Source organism: Dama dama, chromosome 11, assembly GCF_033118175.1.
Source record: "Dama dama isolate Ldn47 chromosome 11, ASM3311817v1, whole genome shotgun sequence".
NCBI lineage: Eukaryota > Metazoa > Chordata > Mammalia > Artiodactyla > Cervidae > Dama > Dama dama.
This window is the reverse complement of record NC_083691.1, coordinates 43463797-43482813: the sequence shown is the minus strand read 5'-3', so window position 1 is coordinate 43482813 and position 19017 is coordinate 43463797. Positions and strand designations below refer to the sequence as shown.

Below are 19017 nucleotides of genomic sequence, written 5' to 3'. Positions count from 1 at the left end.
GTAGCGCTCAGTTCCAAGGTTTTTCCCAAAAGAAATCAGAATAGACCTCCATACAAAGACTAGTACATGAAAGAACAGATCATTTTCAATGAAACTGGCTAAAATTGGAAACAACTCAAATGCCTGTCAACATGTGAAGATAAATTGTGATATCTCTATATAATGGAATACTACTCAATAATGTGAATGAAAATTTACAGATATACACACCAATATGGAAAATTCACAAAGATTAATACTAAGTGAAAGTAGCCAGATACGAATGAGTAACAGTTTATTAGTCTACTTCTATGAAATTCTAGAAAAAGCAGGTCTAACTTGTAATAGACAACAGATCAATGTGCTTTAGCTTTGAGGGAGGCAGGGACTGACTGCAAAGGGGCTTTAGAGAATTTTGAGGGTGGTGGAAATGTTTTACATCTTGATTATGGTGGTAATCACATTGTTGTTCAGTCTCTTAAGTGGTGTTCAACTCTGCGACCCCATGGACTGAAGCATGCCAGGCTTCCCTGTACTTCACTATCTCCTGGAGTTTGCTGAAACTCATGGTCATTGAGTCCGTGATGCCATCTAACCATCTCATCCTCTGTTGCCCTCTTCTCCTGCTCTCAGTCTTTTCCAATGAGTCATATCTTTGCATCAGGTGGCCAAAGTACTGAGGCTTCAGCTTCAGCATCAGTCCTTATACTGAATATTCAGGGTTGATCACCTTTAGGACTGACTGGTTTGATCTCCTTCTTGTCCAAGGGACTCTAGAGTCTTCTCCAGCACCACAGTTCGAAAGCATCAGTTTTTCAGTGCTCAGCCTTCTTTATGGTCCAACTCTCACATCTGTACATGACTAATGGAAAAACCAGAGCTTTGGCTATATGGACCTATATGACTATACAAACCTATATAACTATAGGTACTATATAACTATATAGGTCCATAAAGATTATATGACTATATGAGGTTTAAGACAGCTTTTTAACTCTCTTCTTTCAACATCATCAAGAGGCTCTTTAGTTCCTCTTCACTTTGTGCCACTAGAGCAGTGTGTGCATGCTAAATCACTTCAGACCTGTCCAAATTTGTGTGACCCAATGGCCTGCATCCTGCCAGGTTTCTCTGTCCATGGGATTCTCCAGGCAAGAATACTTGAGTGGGTTTCCATACCTGTCCCCAGGGGATCGTCCCAATCCAGGGATTGAACTCACATCTCTTATACCTCCTTCGTTGGCAAGCAGGTTCTTTATCACCAGCTCCATCTACGAAGCTCCATTAGAGTGGTATGATCTGCATATATGAGGTTGCTTATATTTCTCCCAGCAATCTTGATTCCAGCTTCTGATTCACCCAGCACGACATTTTGCATGATGTACTCTGCATAGAAGTTAAATAAGAAGGGTGACAATATTCAGCCTTGAGATACTCCTTTCCCAATTTTTAAACAGTCCATTGTTCCATATCTGTTTCTAACTGCTGCTTGTTGACCTGCATACAGGTTTCTCAGGAGGCAGGTAAGGTGGTCTGGGATTCCCATCTCTTTAAAAATTTTCTACAGTTTGTTGTGATCAACAGTCAAAGACTTTAGTGCAGTCAGTGAAGCAGAAGTAGATATTTTTCTGGAATTCCCTTGCTTTTTCTATGACATAGTAGACGTTAGCAATTTGATCTCTGGTTCCTTTGCCTTTCCTAAATCCAGCTATACACCTGAAATTTTTCAGTTCATGAACTGCTGAAGCCTAGCTTAAAGGATTTTGAGCATAATCTTGGTAGCATGTAAAATTAGTGAACTGTATGGTAGTTTGAACATTCTTTGGCATTGCCTTTCTTTGGGATTGGGATGAAAACTGACATTTTCCAGTCCTGTGGCCACAGCTAACTTTTCTAAATTTGCTAGCATATCGACTGCAGCAATTTAACAGCATCATCTTTTAGGATCTGAAGTAACTCAGCTCGAATTCCATCACCTCCACTAGCTTTCTTTGTAGCAATGCTTCCTAAGACCCAGTTAACTTCACATTCCAGGATGTCTGGCTCTAGGTGAGTGACCACAATATTGTGGTTATCTGGGTCACTAAGATCTTTTTTTTATAGTTCTTCTGTATATTCTTGGCACCTCTTCTTAATACCTTCTGCTTCTCTTAGGTTCTTGCCGTTGTCCTTTACTGTGCCCATATTTACATGGAATGTTCCCTCGGTATCTCCAATTTTTTTGAAGAGATCTCTAGTCTTTGCCATTCTGTTGCTTTCCTCTATTTCTTTGCTCTGTTCACTTAAGAAGGCTTTCTTATCTCTCACTGCTGTTCTTTGGAACTTTCCATTCAGATGGGTATATCTTTCCCTTTCTCCTTTGCTTTTCACTTCTCTTGTTTTATCACCTATTTGTAAGGCCTCCTCAGACAATCATTTTGCCTTCTTGCACTTCTTTTTCTTTAGGATGGTTTTGGTCGCTCCCACCATACAATGTTACAAACCTCCGTCTGTAGTTCCTGAGGCACTCTATTAGTTCTAATCCCTTGAATGTATTTGCCACCTCCGCTGTATAACCATAAGGGATTTGTTTTAGGTCATACCTGAATGGTCTTGTGGTTTTCCCTACTTTCCTCAATTTAAGCCTGAATTTTGTGATAAGGAACTGATGATCTGAGCCACAGTGAGCTCGAGGTCTTGTTTTGTCTACTCAATAGAGCTTCTCCATCTTCGACTGCAAAGAACACATCAATCTGATTTCTGTATTGACCATCTGAAGATGTTCATGTGTAAAGTTGTTTCTTGGGTTGCTGGAAGAGGGTGTTTGCTATGACCACTTCATTCTCTTGGCAAAACTGTTAGTCTTTGTGCTGCTTCATTTTGTACTCCAAGGCCAAACTTGCTTGTTCCTCCAGGTCTCTCTTGAGTTCCTACTTTTGCACTCCAATCCCCCATGCTGAAAAGGACATCTTTTTTTGGTATTCATTCTAGAAGGTCTTGTAGGTCTTCATAGAATCGTTCAACTTCAGCTTCTTCGGCATTACTGGTTGGGGCACAGACTTGGATTGCTGTGATACTGTATGGTTTGCCTTGGAAATGAACTGAGATCATTCTGTCATTTTTGAAGTTGCACCAAAGTATTGCATTTCAGACTCTCTTGTTGACTATGAGGGTTACTTCATTTCTTCTAAGGGATTCTTGCCCATAATAGTAGACATAATGGTCATCTGAATTACATTCACCCATCCCTTCCCAAGATGTTGATGTTCACTCTTGCCATCTTCTGCTTGACCATGTTCAATTTACCTTGATTCACAGACTACTGGTTTTTCCAGTAGTCATGTATGGATGTGAGAGTTGGACTATAAAGAAAGCTGAGCACCGAAGAATTGATGCTTTTGAACTGTGGTGTTGGAGAAGACTCTTGAGAGTCCCTTGGACTGAAAGGAGATCAAACCAGTCCATGCTAAAGGAAATCTGTCCTGAATATTCACTGGAAGGACTGATGCTGAAGCTGAAACTCCAATACTTTGGCCACCTGATGCAAAGAACTGACTTCTTAGAAAAGACCCTGATGCTGGGAAAGACTGAAGGTGGGAGGAGAAGGGGACGACAGAGGATGAGATGGTGGGATGGCATCACCGATTCGATGGACATGAGTTTGAGTAAGCTCCAGGAGTTGGTGATGGACAGGGAAGCCTGGTGTGGTGCAGTCCATGGGGTCGCAAAGAGTCAGATATGACTGAGTGACTGAACTGAACTGAATAATCATTAGTAATCAAAGATGATAATCTTTAAATGCCAATTTAGAATAAACTGATATGTAGTATTCTATGTCATGTATATTTGTACTTTTTTCCCCCTAGTACATGGAGTTGAAGACCAGACTTCTCAGGTGGCAGGTCAGGTGGTCTAGTATTCCTATCTCTTAAGAATTTTCCACAGTTTGTTGTGGTCCATATAGTCAAAGGATTTGGTGTAGTCAATAAAGCAGAAGTAGATGTTTTTCTGGAACTCTGTTGCTTTTTCAGTGATCCAACGGATGTTGGCAATTTGATCTCTGGTTCCTCTACCTTTTCTAAACCCAGCTTGAACATCTGGAAGTTCTCGGTTCACATACTGTTGAAGCCTAGCTTGGAGAATTTTGAGTAGCGTGTGAGATGAGTGCAATTGCATGGTAGTTTGAACATTCTTTGGCATTGCCAGAATCTCTTTTCAATGGGAGAGACTGACTGTGGGGAAAACTTGGTCTTGCACTGTTGGGCAGGGTCATGCTCAGTAAATTTTTAATCCAATTTTCTACTGATGGGTGGGGCTGTGTCCCCGCCCTGCCCCCAACCCCATTAATTGTTTGGCCTGAGGTGACCCTATCCTGAGGCTACAGACTCTATGTTAGGGCTAAAGGTGACCTCCAAATGGACTTTTGCCAACACGCACCTCCCCGGACCCCACAGCAGGCCACTGTTGACACACACCTCTGCAGGAGACCCTGCATCACTCACAGGCAGGTCTGGCTCAGTCTCTTATGGGGTCATTTCTCCTTTCTCCTGGTTCCTCGGGCACACAATGCTTTGTCTGTGCCCTCCAATAGTCTCTGGGAATCATGAGGATATACATATTTCCCAAAACTCATTGATCTATACATTTAAAATAGGTATAATTTATTTATAAATTATACTTGAAAAACTTGATTTAAAAATCTGTCATCACTTCTGTATGAAGAAAGCAGAATGCCGTCTGGAATAGCAATCCATCTCAAATGACACGAGATCCAGTTTTAAGATGACTAGGCATCTAATAAATTACCTGACATTTTCTTCCAGCAATAAGTTGCTACCAGTTACCACTTTAGTAAAGTAAACTTTAAATAACTTACTAAAAATAACTTTTAAAGAACACATACTTCTTACAAAAGGTCTGAGAGAAAAATCATACTACTTGCTGTTTAGATGAAGTGACAGATACATATGTAATATTGCCCATGATTTTCAAAATCCTATGAGAGGGAAGAAGTTAGCTTTAATTATTTGTTTAATATCACCACTTGGACATTAAACCTTTTCCTAACTTTGCAGGTGTTCGGAGCACATTGTAGGAGCACTGTAAGTAGATGGAATAATCAACACACTATGGAAAGAGGAGTGTGAGAGTACATGCTGTGACTGGGAAGCTCCTAAGGCAGCAGAGCTGAGAGATGAAGCCTGGGAGACAGACGGGGCTTATTAACTCCTGAAGGATTTCAAGCTGCAGAAAAGAGAAAACTGAAAGTGTCAGTCACTCAGTTATGTCCAACGCTTTGCGGCCCCATGGACTGTGGCCTACCACGTTCCTGTGCCCATGGAATTCCCCAAGGAGAATCCTGGAGTGGACAGCCAATCTTTTCTTCAGGGCATTTTCCTGACCCAGGGATCAAACCAGGGTCTCCTGCATTGCAGGCAAAATCTTTATCACCAGGGAAGCCAAATCTATGACCAGATGTGCACTCTGGTAGCAATTAAGGGGATTAATTGAGCGGTAGGTAGGGAAGATGGGAAGGCAGAGGATTACAGACAGAGGGCCACTGTTTGATCATGGTACAATAGGGAAGGTCTAGATTTAAGGTCACAGTAAGGCTGGATAGAATGAGATGTTTTAGGCAGTGATGTCCTTTTCATCATAGGGGACTGGAAGACAAAAGCACGAAGTCAAGAGACACCTGGAGTAACATGGAAGTTTGGCCTCGGAGTACAAAATGAAGCAGGGCAAAGGCTTCATTTTGCCAGCGTTTGCCTAGAGAACACTCTGGTCATAGCAAATACCCTCTTCTAACAACACTACACATGGACATCACCAGATGGCCAATATCAAAATCAGACTGATTACATTCTTTGCAGCCAAAGATGGAGAAGCCCTATACAGTCAGCAAAAACAAGACCGCGAGCTGACTGTGACTCAGATCATGAACTCCATATTGCCAAATTCAGACTTAAATTGAATCAAGTAGGGGAAAACCTCTAGGCCCTTCAAGTGTGACCTAAACCAAATCCCTTATGATTATACAGAGGAAGTGGCAAATAGATTGAAGGGATTTGAGCTGGTAGACAGAGTGCCTGAAGGACTAAGGCAGAGGTTTATGACACTGCACGGGAAGTGGTGATCAAAACCAGACCCAAGAAAAAGAAATGCAAAAAAAGCAACATGTTGTCTGAGGAGGCCTTACAAACAGTGGGGAAAGGAGTGAAAGGCAAAAGGGAAAAGGAAAGATATACCCATCTGAATGCAGAGTTCCAAAGAACAGCAAGGAGAGATAAGAAAGCCTACAGAAGTGAACAGTACAAAGAAATACAGGGAAAAAAATAGAATGGGAAAGACTAGAGATCTCTTTGAGAAAATTAGAGATACCAAGGGAACATTCCATGCAAAGATGGGCACAATATAGAAAGAAATGGTATGGACCTAGCAGAAGCAGAAGATATTAAGAAGAGGTGGCAAGAATATACAGAAAACTGTACAAATAAGGTCTTAATGACCCAGGTAACCATGATGGTGTGATCACTCACCTAGAGCCAGACACCCTGGAATGTGAAGTCAAGTAGGCCTTAGGAAGCATTACTACAAAGAAAGCTAGTGGAGGTGATGGAATTCTAGTTGAGCTATTTCAAATCCTAAAAGATGATGCTGTTAAAATGCTGTACTCAATATGTTAGCAAATTTGGAAAATTCAGCAGTGGCCACAGGACTGAAAAAGGCCATTTTTCATTCTAATCCCAAAGAATGGCAATGTAAAAGAATGTTCAAACTACTGCACAACTGCATTCATTTCACATGCAATTAATGAGGGTAATGCTCAAAATCCTTCAAGGTAGATTTCAACAGTATGTGAACTGAGAACTTCCAGATGTACAAGCTGGATTTTGTACCAGAGATCAAATTGTCAACATCTACTGGATCATAAAAAAAAAGCAAGAGAATTCAAGAAAAACATCTACTTTTGCTTTATTGGCTACACTAAAGTCTTTGACTGTGTGGATCACAACAAACTGTGGAAGATTCTGAAAGAGATAGGAATACCAGGCCACCTTACCTGCCTCCTGAGAAATCTGTATGCAGGTCAAGAAGCAACACTTAGAACCAGACATGGGAACAACAAACTGGTTCAAAACTGGGAAAGGAGTACGTCAAGGCTGTATACTGTCACCTTGCTTATTTAACTTATATGCAGAGTGGTGGTTTGGTTTAGTCGCTATGTCATGTCCGACTCATTGCAATCCCATACTATAACCTGCTAGGCTCCTCTGTCCATGGGAGTCTCCAGGCAAGAATATTAGAGTGGATTGCCATTTCCTTCTCCAGGGGAACTTACCAACCCAGGAATCGAAGCCAGGTCTCCTGAATTGCAGGCAGATTCTTTACCAACTGAGCTATGAGGGAAGCCCCTCACAGAGTACATATATGCAGAGCAGATGATGAGAAATGCTGGGCTGGATTAAGCTCAAGCTGGAATCAAGATTGCCAGGAGAAATATCAACTACCTCAGATAATCAGATGACACCACCCTTACAGCAGAAAGCTAAGATGAACTAAGGAGTCTCTTGATGGAAGTGAAAGAGGAGAGTGAAAAAGCTGGCTTAAAACTCAACATTCAAAAAACTGAGATCATGGCATCCAATTTCATCACTTCATGGCAAATAGATGGGGAAACCATTGAAACAATGACTCTATTTTGGGTTCCAAAATCACTGTGGACAGTGACTATAGCTATGAAATTAAAAGACACTTGCTCCTAGGAAGAAAATCTATGACAAAGCTAAACGTTGTATTAAAAAGCAGAGATATCACTTTGTGGTCAAAGGTCCATATAGTCAAAGCTATGGTTTTTCCAGTAGTCATCTATGGATGTGACAGCTGGACTATGAAGAAGGTTGAACATCAAAGAATTGATGCTTTTGAACTGTGGTGCTGGAAAAGACTCTTGAGAGTCACTTGGACAACCAGGAAATCAAATAAGTCAATCCTAAATGAAATCAACCAAGAATATTCACTAGAAGGACTGATGCTCAAGTTCCAATACTTTGGCCACCTGATGTGAAGATCCAACTTGTTGGAAAAGACCCTGATGCTGGGAAAGATTGAGAGCAGGAGGAGAAGAAGGCAACAGAGGATGAGATGGTTAGAGGACATCATTGACTCAATGGACATGAGTTTGAGCAAACTCCAGGAGATAGTAAAGGACAGGGAAGCCTGGCATGCTGCAGTTCATGGGGTCAAAAAAGTCAGACACAACTGAGTGACTGAACAAAACCTCAGAAGGCAGAACTGATGGCATTTCATTGCTGACTGGATATGGTGTTAGGAATGAGGGAGGATTCTAGGATGATTTCTAACTTGGAATTCTGTCCATCTAAATAACCATAACATCCCTTAAACTGGAATATATAGGAGGAGAAGCAGGGAGAAAGATGACAACTTCAAGTGTGCACATAATAAATCTGATGCAATCGTGTAGACTCGGGGGGGAGGTTTCCTGTAGTCCAGGTTAACATGTGGGGGTGGAGAGCAGTGGCCTGGGCTGAGGTCAGAGACAGGATACCAAAATCAAAAATAAACTCTTGGTTTGATGCATGAGACAGGGTGATCAGGGCTGGTGCACTGGATGACCCTGAGGGATGGAATGGGGAGGGAGGTAGGAGGAGGGGTTCAGGATGGGGAACACATGTACACCCATGGTGGATTCATGTCAATGTATGGCAAAAACCACTATAATACTGTAAAGTAGTTAGCCTCCAATTAAAATAAATAAATTTTTAAAAATAAAATAAAAAATAAACAAATAAATAAACTCTCATTTTGCATAAAGTGGGAGAGGGGAGCTAAAGATGGAACCTTGGAGAGCCTGAATATTTTCATGAGGAGGCAGAAGAGCATAAAAAAGCACCAAAAAGTTGCATTGAGAGTCACAGAAGGCAAGAACAATGAGAGGAGCCATCAAATGCTGAAAAGTCATCAAGTAACTGAAGAGAAATATGTGTATCAAGTAGGAAGTCACTGGTGACCTTTCCAAGAGCAGTCCCAGGAGAACATTGAAGAGAAGAGCCAGAAGGTGGTGCTGTGGGGGGGAATGGGAGGTGAAGGAGCAGAGAAATTCAGTGTTCACTATTCTGTTAAGAGCTTGACTGTGAAAGGACAGTGAACATGTGATTAATAACAGAGGGGAAACAATTTTAAGGAACAGATGTATGTATGCTGCTTTGTTTCATGGTGTGGCTTGGGCCCGAGACTGCTGATGTAGCAAGATTCATGGGGAGAGCGGGGAAGGTGACAGAATAAAGGTGTCAAGGGGAATGCTGTGGGATCTGGCATGGAACTAGTCTTAGGTAAGAGGAAGGTTCCTATCCCACTGAATTGAAACTGAAAAGATTTATGTACATGGAGGTAAGTGGTTGGGTGGGTGGTGAGGAGCAGATAAAGTTAATGAAGTACCTATTAAAGGGAGATTCTCTGTTGAAAGGGCAAGAAGCTGATCACATGAGAGAGCAGTGAAGGTTGGAAAAAGTGATGATGAGAATGGAAAAGCTTTAATATCTCAGAAATACAAACTAGGAACTCCTCTTTTTAAAATTAATCCCAGTTTACATATATGGAAATATGAATGATGATTGTTAGGTAAAGAAATTCTGATTACACACTGCCTCTACCTAGGAGGATGACACGTCTTGCTCCCTCCTGAGGAAGACATGCTAGTTTTTCACATTCTTATAGTAACCGTGGTGATGGCCTTTTAACCTCCAGTGGCATCTGTGTGATAATTATAAGGATTTAGAATTGAAGCTCTAGCCTTCAACAGAGTTTTCCTTCAACATTACACTAACTGACCTATTCTAAGAGTCAGACTCCAAAAATCTTAGCATATTGGCAGCAGCCACTGACACGTTTACATATGACAGCATTCTATTTTAAACTATGATCTATCTCAGCTTCTTAAATTGTACGCTACACCTTTCATGTCAAAATTTCCAAAGGCTTGCATAACAAGCATATGAAAAACATCTCATAAATGCTCCCTAGTGGGGAAACTGCACATGAAACTACCTGTTTATATATGCAGTAACTTGAATTATACATGAAAATTCCACATGGATGCCCAGAATCAGCACTGTGTTAATTCAAGAAGTATATTAAAATTTCTGGATGTATTTAGTAGCAGATCCTAAGAAAAATCTGTTCTTTAAACAGGGTTTTCTTTAAAAAAAAAAAAAAAAAAAAAGAAAGAAAAAGATCTGTTAGCTGGAATATACTGTTTCAAGGAATCTACTCTTCCTAGGAAAAATAATATATAATAAACACTAATCTTATAATACATTTTCAAAAATCCTGGGAAACTCCATGTTTTCTTCTTTTAAAGACCCTGTAAGACTGTAAAATTTCCCTATTCTATAAATCATATAAGTCATAATGAAAATAAAATTTAAATGATAAATGTCAGTTGCAGAAGTTATCACCTTTTCATTTGAATGCTTGACTTCTATTGGATAATTCTCTTCCAAGAGACCTACTTGGGAAAAAGAGGTGACAGCCAACTCATTGCCTAATTGATTTAGGAACAGTGCCCAGGGAGATAGTCCAATTAAGTTTACAAGCTGGCAATTAGCAGGAAGCCCTCTAAATCCCTACACTGAGAGCCTGTTTACTTTAGTAAGAAGGCAAATGTGCTAGAGATAGGAAGAGAAAGCTGTGCTTTTTGCAAAGCTGTTGTGAGCAGGCCCACAAGGGAGGGCTGAAGAAAAGCTAGGTATATGTTAGTAGACTACCTTCTTGTTTGACAGGTAACTGGGATATACAGAGAGAGGCAGAGAGTTTCAACAGATATACAGAACATCTAACAGCCACTTTAATAAGTGTTGTGCGTGGAGACATACTACTATTAAACGTGTAAGCTAGTCAAAGTAGAACTGGATTATCTCATAATAGATGAGATTACAAACATATTTTTCTTAGATAATACTAATGTTATGAATGGATTTAGGCTCTTTTTTTTTTCATGTGAAAAGAACACAGCCCTCACTTATATCCCTGATAGCTTTCAAGTTAAGTCATTTTCATTAGACTTATTTCATTCGTTCTATTTCAGAGGCAAGTAGATCCATTAAAAACAAAAAGTAAACTGACTGTTATTTAACAAACACTACAATGTTTTTAAAAACAACTTTGTACCACAGAACCAGATCCTGTAAGGGGTTTTGAAATGTATCTACTTTTCTATGTTTTCAGGTTGCAATAATGTGCACTAATTGAAATATTTTTTTTAAAACCTAAGCGAGTTCTTCTCAAGAATGTTACATTATCAAAACTGCCTAAAAAATATCACATATTTTAGGACATAGCTGGTAATGCCAACCTTTAGAAGGCAAATAAAATTCTGCTTTAAAGCCTCCTGGTTGAAATAGTATACATTAATACATAATTTTCCTAATATTGAAATAATTTTTTGAATATTTTTATCTAGAAGAAAAACATAAAGTTACACAAATATCTTTAGCAAATTCTAACCAAGCATTTTCCTTCCTCTTCTTTTAAAACATTTGCTTTACACATTTTCAATCTGGAAAGAAATGAACACTCATCTAAAATAACTTAATAGAAAAAGTATTATATTCCTACACACAGAATTTTACAATGGACACAGTAAGTACTTTTAAAATATTTTCATATGTACTATTTCTTAAGGAATTTTTTTAGTAGACAGTTTATTTTGAAAAGCGTCATATATGGACAGCTCAGGCTTTTTATTCATGTGATGGAAAATTAATGCAATTTCAAAATTTTTGAATATATAATGGACCTTGACATTTTAGAAAATCATCCACAAAACTTTCTTAAGGAAACTACATGTTTGAAATGTAAGCATATTGATGGGATGAGGAACAAAAAAAATCTGCATTCCAGGAATAGTTTTACTGTCTTAATTATACTGTCATCATAAAAAAATTTATTTACTCACCAACTTCCTTGACTTACCAAGTTTAAACAGAAGTACACCCAAAGGTCCTCTGTCAAACCTGAGGAAGAGGAGATTATAGATGTCCCCACTTTCAGGCTTCTTAGAAACAACCTGAGGCGCTATCCACTGCATTTGAACAAGACTGCTAGAAACATCAAAGAATTTTTTGAATTGTAGAGTCTCCCTAGGTGAGTTGTCTTCAGCCAAAAGCTGGATGTTAATAGGAGAAAGAGCCATATCAAATATTTGCAGCTCCCCTTGGTTACTGCCAACTAGGAGAATGGCCCCACTTGGGTGGCAGCTTATTAATGAAGGCAGAAGTTCAGCCTGAGCTAAGAGAGTCACTCTACGGTGAGTTTCATAAAGAATTACTGAAGAATCTTCACAGCCCAGAATCAGTTTGTCTTCAGTAGCATTCCTGCAACAACTAATGGCCTTTGATTTTAGTGGTATTCTGGTGACTGATACACACTGGATTTTGTTCCGAACACATTCATAGACGCAGCTGTCAGCCGCGGGCTCTCTGTCTACACTGATGGAGCACTCCACTGTCAACACCTGATTAGGATGTTTGGTGTCAAAGCGAACATCCAGTGGGTCCCATTCTGTGCGTACAGAACTCAGAACCTGTAAGAAATATAACAAGTATGTTCAGATAGACTGTGGTTTTTCTTCAGCTGTCACACACAGCACTGCATATTAATCTAGAATGCTACTGAATACAGTCAACTACCACCTTAAGTATCAGCAGCATATTAGCAGGTATGTATGTATCTCATATAGAACATATATAAATGTGTGTGTGTGTATGCACACGCTCAGTCGTGTCTGACTGTAGCCTGCCACACTCCTCTGTCCACCGGATTTCCCAGGCAAGAGTATTGGAATGAATTGCCATTTCTTTCTCCAGAGGATCTTCTTGACCCAGGGATGGATCTCCTGTCTCCTCAGTCTCCTGCATAGGCAGGTGGACTGTTTACCACTGAGCTACCTGGGAAGCCCATATATAAATATATATAGCATATACCGAACACAGCAGCAGAAATTAAATTATAAAATTTTAACTTAAGCATTTTGTTTTAGAAAGTCTGTAAGTAACATAAAGACAGATATTTCCTACAATATACAGAAACTAATAGAGTGGGCTTTTAGTAAAATAATATGGCTAGCAAATTATCTAAAGACATCAGAAGCGTGATTTCTAAAGGATGAATAAAGGATTTTAACAATTCAGTTCATCTCCTTCCAATCCACTACCCCTGCTGATTCTAAAATTCCTAGTAAATTATTTACCAGAAATATATTCCTAATTAATAGTGTAAGAAATAAATAACAAAAATGGTCCGTTTTCAAGAACATCTAGCTTCGAGTGACAGCTTGCTGATGTAATAGCCAATAGCAGATACAAAACGAGAAAGTCTGGGCAAACAAAGGGAGAGTGAGATATCTAGGATTTTCGTGCGGGTTCAGGCTACTGGTGAATTCAAGACCTAAGAACTGGAACAGGTACACAGAAAAGGAGGAAATAAGACGTAGCGGGGTGGTGGGAGGAGATCATAAAGAGGGAGGGAACAAACCTAGGTGACATCCAGGAAGACCGTTTGCCCCTTGGTACTCAGCCAAAGAGGAACTGGGGGAGGGACTTGCATTCTAGAGATAAGATCCTCCCTGTTAATGACTCTGGGTATGCCTGCCCATCAGACACCAGATCTTGCAAGACAATCATTAAATCACTTCCATTCTTTGGATTTGGGCTGGTGAGCGTGTTTCTCACAAGCAGGGCAGGGTAGGCAAAGGAAAAAACTTTAGAACCCTGTTAACATTCCTGTAGAAATATGTTCTGTTGTTGTTTAGTTGCTAAGTCATGTCAGACTCTTTTGCAACCCCATGGACTGTAGCCTGCCAGGCTCCTCTATCCATGGGATTTTCTAGGAGTGGGTTATCATTTCCTTCTCCAGGGGATTTTCCTGACACAGGGATTGAACTGTGTCTCCTGTACTGGCAGGCGGATTCTTCTACCACTGATTTTATGGTCAGAAAAGATATGAAGGATTGTTAAGTAGGTCAATGATCAACAGAAAAAAATAAGGTTATGTACTAGTTTTAAAATTAAGAAAAGACCTGGTGAGTAATATGATTTATAATACTGAAGTGAAGTGAAGTGAAGTTGCTCAGTCGTGTCCAACTCTTTGTGACCCATGGACTGTATGTAGCCTAGCACGCTCCTCCAGCCATGGGATTTTCCAGGCAAGAGTACTGGAGTGGGTTGCCATTTCCTTCTCCAGAGGATCTTCCCAACCCAGGGATCGAACCCGGGTCTCCCACATTGTAGGCAGACACTTTACCATCTGAGCCACCAGGGAAGTTCTTATAATACTAGCGAGGCAAAATTTGAAAAGCATTTCTAGTGTGGAAGGGAAAGGCAACAAGAAGAATAAAGGAATAAAGCAGGCCATTCACCTTATTCATATGTAAATGTGGGGGGGGCAAAAATCTGCAGAGTGGTATCTGAGATCATTTCTAACACTGCTGAAAACCTCAAAATTAGATTTAGAAACATTACTAAGCACATGTCTACAAGAGACAGAATTTCACAGAACTCTGCAGGTGTGTTCGTGCACTCGCAGAAGTTCACGCAAAATCTGACGAAATCCAACTGTTAAGGCCAGTATCTGAGTTAGTAGTATTATACCAAGGTCATGTTCCAGGATTTGACAATGTATTACAGTAGGGAAACTAGGCAAACTAGGGGAAGAAGTACAGGAAGGGAATATGCTTTTAGCCATTTTGGCAATTAGTTTAGCAGTTTCTTGAGAGTCGAATTATTCCATTTTTTTTTTTTTTTTTAAGAGCACACAGCTTTGTTACATAGTGCTGCCTTGGGGATGGAATGGGGGTTGATGTGAATTTTTTAAAATCCATCCTAAACATTATTATCAAACTAATCTTCCTAAACTAAATGTTCCTGCTGTCATTCCCTTGTTTGAACCTTTTAACTGTTAACACAATTTTGCTTCCCCGGTGGCTCAGATGGTAAAGAATCTGCCTGCAATGTGGGAGACTCGGGTTTGATCCCTGGGTTGGGAAGATCCCCTGGAGAAGAGAATGACAACCCACTCCAGTATTCTTGCCTGGAGAACCCCATGCACAGAGGAGCCTAACAGGCTCCAGTCCATGGGGTCGCAAAGAGTGGAACATGACTGAGCAACTAACACACATACAACTAATGAATTAAAGTTTCATTCCCCTGCCTGGTATTCAAAACCACATAGGATCCATATCTAACTCTTTCCCTCCCTCACACTCACTGTCCTGCTCTCACTTTTCCTTTTTGTCTAATAAATGCTTGAGTATGAGCTACATGCCAGGCACAGGTCTTGGCACTGGTGGAGATAGAGCAGTGAGGTCCTCATCCTCAGAGAACATACACTCTAATGGCTGAAGATAAGGTTAACAATTCACAAGCAAACATACACAGTATGTTAGCGACTCTATATGTGTACCTTCTAAGTACTCGGAAGAATGGGAAGGGGAGGCAACAGAAGTCAGGACAGGCCTCTCTTGTAAAGTTGACCGGAAAGAAGTGAAGAAGTGAAGGCGTGCAGTCACCTGGAGAAGAGGGCTCCAGGCAGAGGAAGCAGACATGCTAAGGTAGCACTCTTGGCCTGAAGAAGAAATAATGGGAGAGCAACATGGCTACAGAAAATGGAGCAAGGAAGAACAGTGGGAATTGGAGGAGGCGGAAGATTGTGAAGTAGCTTGTAGGCCCTACGGGGACTTTGGCTTTTTCTCTAAACAAGATGAGAAGCCAAAAGCAAAGGAGGAACATGGTCTGCCTTGCAAATCCTAGCATTATCTCCTACAGTGTCTTCTCATTACTCTATTCTGAGGTCAAACTAAAGCTGCATTTTCCCAGCTCTGAAATCTGTTAAACAAGGAGGCCATTCGACTGATGAATCCCTAATGCCATTGTGGCCCAAGAAAGCAAACCAAAACCTAAATCTATAAATGCCTCAATGTACAAAATCAAAATACGAAAGATAACCAATTACAACAGCCAATTAAGCTTTAAACTATAGCCAATCAAATAATTTCCTTTCTCTGCTTCTGTACTTTCTTTCTCAATCTTTCCCCTGTCTCATATTAGTAGAGTGTTCCTAACCACTTTCAGCTTGGCATGGCCCCCCAGAATTGATTTGCTCAAACTCTGAAAAATTTTAGTATGCCTCAGCTTATCTTTCAACAACTTCTTTCATATCCTTTACCTGAAATCCACACTCTTCACCCACAAAGGCTGTCTGTCTTATACCTCCCAAGGTGAAAGTCCATCATACCCAACCCCCTTCTCCTCCACTCCTAATCCCAAATACTTCTAAAAAGCTAGCCAAGGTCAGATGGAATATCAAATTCTGATTTTAAATAAAGCAACAGTTGATTTATATTTATCTGTTGAAGTACAGTTGATTAACAATATTATATACTGATACAGTATTTTTATAGATTGTCCTCCATTTAAAGTTATTGTAAAATAATAGCCGTATTTCCCTATCTCTTAATGTGCTATCTCTATTTTGCCCCCGCTCCGTCTCTCTCTCTCTCCATTGGTAACCATTAGTTTGTTCTCTATATCTGTAAGTCTGCTTCTGTTTTGCAATATTAATTTATTTTATTTATTAGATTTCACATATAAATGTTAATATAGAGTATTTGTCTTTTTCTGACTTATTCCACTCTCTCGATCTTAAAGCAATCAATTGTTCCATACAGGGTTTTAATTGTTGCTTCTCGACCCGCATCCAGGTTCAAGATTGAGAAAGGAGTGTGACAGGGCTGTCTGCTGCCACCCTGTCTGTCTAACCTGTATTCTGAGCACATCATGAGAAATGCTGGGCTGCCTAAGTTACAAACTGGGATCAAGATAAGCGGAAGAAACACCAACAACCTCAGATATGCGAATGATACCACTCTAACGGGAGAAAATCAAGAGGAACTAAATAGCCTCTTTCTGAGGGTGAAGGAGGAGAGTGGAAAAGCCGGCTTAAGACTAAATATTAAAAAACTAACAAGGCATGTAGCCTCATTACTGCATGGCAAATAGAAGGGGAAAAGGTGCAGGTACTGACATATTTCGTCTTCTTGGTTCCAAAATCACTATGGACAGTGACTGCAGCCATGAAATCAGAGATGATTGCCTCTTGGAGGGAAAGCGATGACAAACCTAGACAGTGTGCTGAAAAGCAGAGACATTACTCTGCCAACAAAGGTCCATATAGTCAAGGCTATGGTCTTCCCCATTTCATTATAGGGGACTGGAATGCAAAAGTAGGAAGTCTAGAAACACCTGGAGTAACAGGCAAAATTTGGCCTTGGAATATAGAATGAAGCAGGGCAAAGGCTAACAGAGTTTTGCCAAGAGAATGCACTGGTAATAACAAACACCCTCTTCCAACAACACAAGAGAATACTCTATAAACATGGCCATCACCACATGGCCAACACCAAAATCAGACTTATTATGTTCTTTGCAGCCAAAGATGTAGAAGCTCTATACAGTCACCAAAAACAAGACTGGGAGCTGACTGTGGCTCAGATCATGAACTCCTTATTGCCAAATTCAGACTTAAATTGAAGAAAGTGGGGGAAACCACTAGACCATTCAGGTATGACTTTAATGAAATCCCTTAGGATTACAGAGTAGAAATGAGAAATAGACTTAAGGGACTACATCTGACAGACAGACTGCCTGATGAACTATGGATGGAGGTTCATGACACTGTACAGGAGACAGGGATCAAGATCATCCCCAAGAAAAAGAAATGCAAAAAAAGCAAAATGGCTGTCTCAGGAGGCCTTACAAATAGCTGTGAAAAGAAGGGAAGCAAAAAGCAAAGGAGAAAGGGAAGATATACCCATTTGAATGCTGAGTCACAAAGAATAGCCAGGAGAGATAAGAAAGCCTTCCTCAGTGATCAGTGCAAAGAAATAGAGAAAAACAACAGAATGGGAAAGACAACAGATCTCTTCAAGAAAATTAGAGATACCAAGGGAACATATCATGCAATGATGGGCTCAATAAAGGACAGAAATGGTAGGGACCAAACAGAAGCAGAAGATATTAAGAAGAGGTAGAAAGAATACACAGAAGAAATGTACAAAAAAGATCTTCACAACCCAAATAATCATGATGATGTGATCACTCACCTACAGCCAGACATCCTGGAATGTGAAGTCAAGTGGGCCTTAGGAAGCATCACTAAGAACAAAACTATTGGAGGGGATGGGATTCCAGTTGAGCTATTTCAAATCCTGAAAGATGATGCTGTGAAAGTGCTGCACTCAATATGCCAGCACATTTGGAAAACTCAGCAGTGGCCACAGGACTAGAAAAAGTCAGTTTTCATTCCAATCCCTAAGAAAAGTAATGCCAAAGAATGCTCAAACTACTGCACAATTGCCCTCATCTCACACACTAGTAAAGTAATACTCAAAATTCTCCAAGCAGGCTTCAGCAATATGTGAACCATGAACTTCCAGATGTTCAAGCTAGTTTTAGAAAAGGCAGAGGAACCAGAGATCGAATTGCTAACATTCACTGGATCGTTGATAAAGCAAGAGAGTTCCAGAAAAACATCTATTTCTGCTTTATTGACTATGCCAAAGCCTTTGACTGTGTGGATCACAAAAAACTGCGGAAAATTCTTCAAGAGATGGGAATACCAGACCACCTGACCTGCCTCTTGAGAAACCTGTATGCAGGTCAGGAAGCAACAGTTAGAGCTGGACATGGAACAACAGACTGGTTCCAAATAGAAAAAGGAATATAGAATGATATACAGGGCTGTACACTGTCACCCTGCTTATTTAACTTAAATGCAGAGTATATCATGAGAAATGCTGGGCTAGATGAAGCACAAGCTGGAACCAAGATTGCCAGAAGAAATATCAATAACCTCAGATATGCAGATGACACCACATTTATGGCAGAAAGTGAAGAAGAACTAAAGAGCCTCTTGATGAAAGTGAAAAAGTTGGCTTAAAGCTCAACATTGAGAAAACTAAGATCACAGCTTCAGGTCTCATCA

At 40.2% G+C, this 19017-nt stretch overlaps 1 protein-coding gene across 1 annotated transcript in view; it reads right to left on the bottom strand.

The window, feature by feature from the left end:
• WDPCP (WD repeat containing planar cell polarity effector) overlaps positions 1 to 19017 on the bottom strand; it is a 296203-nt gene that overhangs the window by 123106 nt on the left and 154080 nt on the right. Inside the window, exon 11 of the mRNA XM_061156106.1 lies at positions 11953 to 12562. Within this exon, the coding sequence (XP_061012089.1) occupies positions 11953 to 12562 (610 nt within the window). The remainder of the gene's footprint in view (positions 1 to 11952; positions 12563 to 19017) is intronic.